The 8,135-nt window shown below is 40.0% G+C and overlaps 1 protein-coding gene across 1 annotated transcript in view; it reads right to left on the bottom strand.

Annotated features, from left to right (window-relative positions):
• LOC109841327 overlaps positions 1-2,981 on the bottom strand; it is a 3,691-nt gene extending 710 nt beyond the window's left edge. Inside the window, exons 1-4 of the mRNA XM_020410262.1 lie at positions 2,672-2,981; positions 2,280-2,394; positions 1,530-2,183; positions 945-1,128 (exon numbers count right to left, since the gene is read on the bottom strand). Coding sequence (XP_020265851.1) covers positions 945-1,128; positions 1,530-2,183; positions 2,280-2,394; positions 2,672-2,754 — 1,036 coding nt within the window. The 5' untranslated portion in view covers positions 2,755-2,981. The remainder of the gene's footprint in view (positions 1-944; positions 1,129-1,529; positions 2,184-2,279; positions 2,395-2,671) is intronic.

Raw genomic sequence — 8,135 nt, 5'->3', positions numbered from 1 at the left:
GGGGGAAATGTTCTGCAACATTTGTCAGCACCACATCTAGGAGGGAATAAACATCCTTTTCTTAATTTAACCAGCTTTAAATGATAGATTACTACACTAGGATCAACTAATGAAACAAAATGACTTGAATATGACTTAAATATCCTTCCAATCTAACGCACAATAATAAATATCTTGTACCCCTTAAAAGTTTATAAAAAAAGAAAAAGAAAGGAGGGGGGTTTGAAACTAGACTTTTAAAACTAATGCAAATTGAGGATTTATAATTCAGAAATTTTGGAGCAGCCAGTGAATACAGGGAAAATATTCAATAGTTCACACAAATTTAAACGTGTGCTAAAAGCCTAGTCTATCTAGACCATACCAAACATTTCGCAAATTACTAGCAACAATAATATCTATTAGCTTTCACTGATCACAGATAAAATCACCAAAAGCATTAATATAAAACTATACGCTTTGTCGATCTTATACAATAACCAAATTATCAAGATGGGTTCTACGCCAGTTTCTAATAACAATGTGGGGAACTTTATTTTAACACTTTGAGGTGGAGGTTAAAGAGTTGTTTATCAAGCTATAACTAAAAACTCTCCACAGAATCAAACAAATGCTAAACTAGAAGGACATTTTGGAATTATCAACTGATTGAATATTTAAAAGCTGTCAAGTTAAATAATCCAGGTTGTTCCATCACCTAATCAGTTTGACAGCACAGACAACTGTTTCAATCTAAAACGAGAAAGTCCATGCAAAGGCTTGCATATTCTAGTTTCCAGAAAATATATTGTTAGATTAAAGAATAAAGAGGAAGAATAAAGTGGAAGCATGAGTCATTACTTTATTTTAGATCAAGAATGGATTTAACACAAAACCAAAGCCAAATGAAAAATATAGCCTAGTTCTTAGTGAGTTGCTGAAAGCACAACAGACAGAGAACTCACCAATAAAGAAGACAGTTAGCACTAGCAACAAGGTGATGCGAAGGGAACGGTTATTATATTGAGAACCCTGAAAATGCCGTTGCAATCCACCGACTCTTCCAATTTGTTGCACACTTGAGCCTTTAGGACTTTCCTTGCAACTACCGAAACAATTTCTGCTTCTTTCACTTAACCCATTTGCTCCCTGATTAATTACAAAATAAACACAATAGATTAACATCACTGACCAGAACTCTGGCTGCCTACACATCACTTTCGAAAAACAGCTTGAAGACATGATAAACAAACAATAAGAAATACAAGGTAGCAGTGGTCACACTCCAAATTGGACAGATATCTAGAATATATTCAAATATGGCCTCAAAGTTTATCTAATTGTGTAGTAGACTCATCAAAGTAATCAAATTTCTATCCTCAAAATGATATACTTAGTTGTAAGGGAGATAAGGCCACACATAACAAAATAACAGCAAGAAGCAATACCTATTTCATAATCTCAGATATATCCGATAAGTTATATAAGAACTTACAAACATGTATAATCCAAACGACACTAAAAGAAAACATGAAAGAATGCAATTGTACCTGCTCCAACAAGGAAATTCCCTTCAAGTCAAGATAGTTTGAGAACCCATTTTCTGTCTGAATGTGCTCCCCACTCTTGACCTTTCTAAAGCTATTTCTAAACAACGTTAACTTGGCTTTGGTTTCAACACTTCTAAGGAAACCCCAGAAACCAGATGCTCGATTGTTCATCTCTTGCTTACTTTTAACTAACTTTTTATCTGGATCCTCCTCGTCAGCGATTACAATTCTCCAATCTGGTGAGCTTCCTCCTTTCCTTTGCTCATCTAAATTCTCTTCTTGCACTAGCACTTCATCTCGGTTGCCAAGATGTTGTTTTGCTGAAACTTCCACTAAATACTTATCCTTACTGATTGTCACGGTTTCCTTAAAACCTCGAGCAGATTCATGGCTGGGAATTTTCCCCTTGTTTCCATGTAAGTTCTGTGGAGATATAGAAAGAAAATTTTCAAAATCATCTCTTTCTTTCTCGTCTAATTGAATCCATCGAAGCGGTTGCCTTCCTTCTTGAAGAAGTGAATCATTGATTTCATCCTCTATATGAGATATTTTATTTCGTATCGCAGCTATGAATTCTCTATGCCTCGTGATTGTGTTCTCCTCTGAAGGATATTTCTCATGGCTTAGACTAACTTCCCTCTCAAAATCCTCCAACTGCAATCAAAACCAATCACCATAACTGAAATTAATCACTGAAACTAAACATAACCATAATAATCTAAATATATAGAAGAAATTCTCATTCATCACCTGCCATTTTGCTGTGCCAAGAGTAGTATGGAGCTCTTTTCGCATCTCATCCAAAAATTCAGGATAAATTCCATCATTTCTTTCTCTAACCCACATCCTATACGTTGATTCCATTCTGAACAAACAACAAATATTTAGGGGGGGATAAAAAATCGAAATCCAAAAGTACCAGGATAACAACTCCCAAAAACAAAACAATCAAACACCTGATAGGCATCCAATCAAACCCCAAAATCGAATTTTTACAACAACCCACATCTCAGAATCGCAGAGATTACACAGAAACGTAAACCCACCAACATTCAATCAAAAACACCCAAAACCACCCGCTAAAATCAAATTTTCAGATCGACCCAAATCGTAAATCCCACAAAATAGAAGAATCGACTTACGTATCGGCCGATTCTTGGACCTCCTCGGCCGCCGAGAAGAAAACATCCTTCTGCCACTGATCGAAAGTACTGATGACGGCCATTATCAAAGAATTCCTCAATGCTTTCTCTCGGTGGAGAAGCAAACCAAAAGAGAAGCTTAAAACTTAAAAGGGGTCTAGAAATCTCCTTCTCGCTTCTCTTAGAAGAAGAATTTTACAAGACCCCTACGAAGAGGAGAGAGAATCGTACAAGGGACTCTCTCCCTTCCCCCAAAATCTTTGGTGGTGGTGTTTCTCTCTCTTCAAATTTTTTTTTTAAAGGCTGGGGTTTTTAGCGTCGGCAGTTGGAGAGAGAGAGGAGATGGGAATTTTGACAGTGGGCCGCCAACTACTTGAGGACGGGGCCCATTTAACTCATCCGTGTGTGTCTTTTATACAACCAAAGAAGTGTGTGGAGCCGTCACAGGAGACTCCAAGAAGCGTATGTATTTGTAGTGTTCCAGAGTTTTATTTTTGCCACTTTCACCTCCAAAACGTTTGATGATGACAATTCAACACCTCAAATAGCATACATTGCCACCCCCAAAAAAAAGGTTGTTATAAAACTAATAAAGTAGAGTAGAAAAAATAGACAAGAAGTAGAAAGAATTTTATTTCCTTAATTTCTCCTTGCAAAGTGAGGTAGGAATGCCTCTATTTATATACAAACTAAGATGATGATATATGAATCATACTAATTACTCATAGAGAATATCAATGGATAATACATTTATCAATCTCTTTAGGAAACTAAATGGACATCCACATCATTTAATGGTGTCATAACACTCCCCCCTTGGATGTCCAACATTACACAAAGAATATACATCGTTAAAAACTTACTAAAAAAACCATGTGGGAAAAAATCCTAGTGAAGGAAAAATAGTACACTATTCTTGTGTATTAGTTTCTCTCCCTGATTCAAATATCATTTGAGATCTTTTAACTGACGCATTCCAATATTTTTTACCAATTTCTTAAAAGTTATAGTCGGCAATGCCTTGGTGAATAAATCTACCAGATTATCACTCGATCGAATTTATTGCACAACGATTTCATCATTCTTTTGCAAATCATGTGTAAAGAAGAATTTTAATGAAATGTGTTTCCTTCTATCTCCTTTAATATATCCTCCTTTTAATTGAGCTATACAAGTTGCATTGTCTTCAAACAAAATAGTCGGAGGATTTTCATTTTTAGGAGACAATACACTATTCTTCCGGATATAGTGGATCATTGATCTTAGCCAAATACATTCTCGACTTGCTTCATGAATTGCTATTATTTCAACGTGATTTGAAGAAGTGGCAGCAATTGATTGTTTCGTAGATCATCATGAAATAGCGGAATCACCACATGTAAATAGATAACCAGTTTGAGACATTGCTTTATGCGGGTCAGATAAATACCCAGCATTAGCATATCTAAGCAATTCAGGTCGAGAATTATAAAAATAAAATAAGCCAAGATTAATTGTTCCTTGGAGATAGCGAAAAATATGTTTTATATCGTTCCAGTGTCGTTTTGTAGGAGATGAACTAAATCTTGTTAATTAATTCACAGAAAATGATATATATGGTCTTGTACAATTAGCAAGATACATTAGTGCACCTATTGCATTGAGATATGATATTTCGGGACCAAAAATCTCTTCATCTTCCTCTTTTGGTCTTAAAGGATCCTTAGGAGGATCAAGTGACCTGACGACCATTGTAGCACTTAATGGATGCGCTTTATCCATGTAGAACCGCTTTAATACCTTCTGGGTATAAGCAGTTTGGTGAACAAAAATCCCATTTTCTAAATGCTCAATTTGTAAACCAAGGTAAAATTTGCAACTTAATGGAGTACATTTCTCTAGGATTTGATTTACATGCTTCACGCATGCTAAATCCTTCAGGGATTTTCATATAGATATCATTATCCAATGTTTCATATAAATAAGCAGTGACTACGTCTGTAGGCGTCAAAAAATGCTTACAGACATTCAAACACCACTCAAGACGACATAGAAGAACAATATACGCGTCATCGAGCAATGCATGGCGGCGCGGCAAGACCTGGTGCCGCGGCTAAGGCGCGGCAGACCAAGGTACCGCGGCTAAGGCGCGGCAGCCACAGCACATAGTGCCGCGGTTAAGGCGCTGCAACCTAGGGTGCCGCGGCTATGTTAAAGGAGTGCTGTGATGGTTATAATGCAGTTATCTGATGATTATTTGAAGTCCACGTGGCGGCGTATCAGAGATAGAACGTGTGTTGACGTGGACAGGCAGTTAAACCACGAAAAAGGTGGTTAAAGGTCGTGGGAGAACTGTTTCAAACACGTATGAACGTGGGTGTAACTGCCCCTTTAGCCGCGGCAGTGTCGACTGCCGCGCTCTTTGGCCGCGACAGTGTCGACTGTCGCGCCCTTTAGAGAGCCTTGAGTTTTGGTGAATTAGAGCAAGAAAGAGAGTCTTCCTTCTGCACAAACATCCTCAAGAAGTTTCTGGCGATTCCTAGAGATCTAAGCTCTGACTTGATCTTTAGAAGAGTGAACATCTTACATCGATAAGATATTCGCTTCAAATTCTTACTTCGATAAACGAAGGAAGAATCATTAAACCCCTCATGGTTCAATCAGAATCTGTGATTCGGTGGTCCACGAGTTAAAGCGCTCCCGGCACAGGCAAAGATCCCACGCAAGCAGCGATCCAAACAACGATCCTGCGTTTGTTTCTCAAGAGTTGTAATTTTCATTTTGTTGTGTAAAAGAGATCTTATAAAAAGACTATTTCTTTGAATTTGTTGTAATCGACCGAAGATATAATGAATTCCATGACAAAGTCAACTTTTGACGCAAACAAGCTGGCGACCATAGTGGGAGCCAACGGTCTCGCTGCCGAGACCGTCGTGTCGCAGCCGATCAAGATTCCAGTTGAATCCATGGTCGAATACGAATTCGACCAAACCAAGTTTGAGGAATATCTCTCATCCTCTTCAAGATCTTCATTATCTCGCAAGTACAAGAGGATCTCACCATTGAAGAAGACCTTCATGCCAAAGAAGGCACAGAATGAAGACTCTCGCAACATCTCTGCTCATAATGATTCTTATCTAGTTAAAGAGTCATCGAATCAAAGCCAACCGGCACTGACGAAGAGGGCTCATCAGAGACAACGTCAGCGCCACGCTCGTCAAATAGCTAAGGCCTTGGAACAAACCGACGGAGTTCGTTATCATGCGGACTTAGAGTCGAGGAGACATAGAGTGGTTCAGTTGTCTCAACGACCAATCACTCATGTCTCTGCTAAACTCACGACGGAGGAATGGACCCTTGTCAAAAGGGCTCGCTCAACCCTCAAAGAACGCATACAAAAGCGTAGGGCAAACGTCGCTCGTGTCCGTGCTCTTTTACAACAAAGACAAGAAGGGAAGAAGGAAACAGTGTCTAAAGAAGCACCAAAGAATCACAAAGTATGGATCCCCAAATCCAAACTCGTACTAAAATCGGGTCTGCATAATCCAACCTGTGACCGCGGCAGTCTTCACTGTCGCGGCACATCCTTCAACCGCGGCAGTTTCCACTGCCGCGGCACATCTCGCGACCGCGACGATCTTCCCTGCCGCGGTCAAAGAGAAGCTCCAAAGAGTTTTCCTTCAGCCCCATCAACGTCCATTCCTGGTCCGTATACTACAATCATAATTGTTCCATCACCAGGGAAGCCACGGTTCAGTCCTGACCTGTCAATATCCAAGATCACGATGGCGGATCGCCTCAATCCCTCATCTGACGACCAAGACAAAGTTCCAGTTAAAGAACGCTTGGGTCCAGTGAACGAATCCTAGGAGCCCGTTAAGACACCACATCCGCAAAGGGGTGGTTCTAAACGTGTGACTCCTGACATAACCTTGGATCATTCGAAGGCGATAAAAAGTTGTCCTGAGAACGCCAACAAGGCTTTACACCCCCAGAAGAAGACACATTCACCAAATGATATTGTCATACCTGGGAGATCATGCCAACAAACGATACGATTTTTTGGCAATCATACCGATGAATCGTATTATCAAATTAGGGGTGTGAATAAATTTCGAAAAAGAATTATTCGCTCTCATTGTTCCTGTGCACGACTTATAAGATCAGCTGTCCAAGATGATGAATTCCCTGAAGTCACCATCAACGTGGCTGATAAAAGAAAGTCTAAGCGGCATTCAAGTGACTCAAATCCTGACTTTTCCCCGAGAGGAAGAGTCAATCCAAGAATTGCTCAAAGGATGTCTCGACTCCAATTAGGAGCCATCAGACGCAGAAATTACAAGAGAATGCAAGAAGGAATGTCCTCGGAGGATGAATTCTCGGACACTTATTCTGCAATCGCTTCTGATGATACAATGTCTAGCACGGGACAAACCAGAGAAGTACTCACGATCACCTCTGATCAATTTGCTCAAATACTTCAAGAAGCTCTAGCCAAACAACGTGAAGAAATTAGAGCTGAAGTGAAGACAGAAATGGAGTTAGCTATCCAACAAATGAGAGAATTGCTAGCTCAGCGGCCTCAACCCCCTGAGTCCAGTCAAAGAACTGAATCCAGTCGCCACACTCAGAAAGTTGTGGATGACAGTGATCCAGAAGTGGATGAAGTCATTATGGCTGATACACCTCCCAATAGCAATAACGCTGGGGGTGGTTTAACACATTCTCCCAATAACGATATTGGGAGTGACGGCTCAAGAAGTTAAGAAGACGGGTATTCCATGTCCCTATCCAAGAGAATGGAATTCAATACCGTACCCGGCAAAATTCAACATGATTAACTTCACACTGTTTGACGGGAAGAACTCGCCTATTCAGCACTTGATTTATTTCAAATCTCATTTGAGCATGATCTCTGGAAATGAGGCTTTAATGGTCCGGTCATTCGTTGGCACCCTTCGCGGGTCAGCCTTCGATTGGTACCGACGGCTCAAGCCAGGGAGCATCAATTGCTGGGATGACATAGAAAATTTGTTCCTCAGCAACTTTTTCGATGATGACACCGAAGTGTCAATCGGAACCCTTCTGGATGAAAAACAAAAAGACGGAGAGTCAGTTGACAATTTTGTCAAACGTTTCCGTAACAAAGCAATGAATTGCAGAGATCCTATTACAGAGGAGTTCATCCTGCAAACATGCCACAATAACCTCTCCATCGATGTCCTGGAAGCTCTGGGGGTCGAGCCGTCCACAACTTGGAAGGAAGAAAGAAAGCTGAGAGAGGCCAACCAATGACATCTGCAATCGTTGAGAATGCGACTCTCGATCCGAGGTTTCAAAAGGAATATTCTTTCGAAGATGATGAAACTCCAGCCATATTAGAATACCTCCTCGCTAATGACAAAATCGAGCTAACACCTTGTTTGTTGGAAAAATTGTAAAGAAGAGAATAAAGAAAATGTGACTTTGATTCCTTTGATCTCGG

The sequence above is a fragment of the Asparagus officinalis genome, chromosome 5 (genome assembly GCF_001876935.1).
Source record: "Asparagus officinalis chromosome 5, Aspof.V1, whole genome shotgun sequence".
NCBI classification, from domain to species: domain Eukaryota; kingdom Viridiplantae; phylum Streptophyta; class Magnoliopsida; order Asparagales; family Asparagaceae; genus Asparagus; species Asparagus officinalis.
This window is presented reverse-complemented; position numbering and strand designations above follow the sequence as displayed.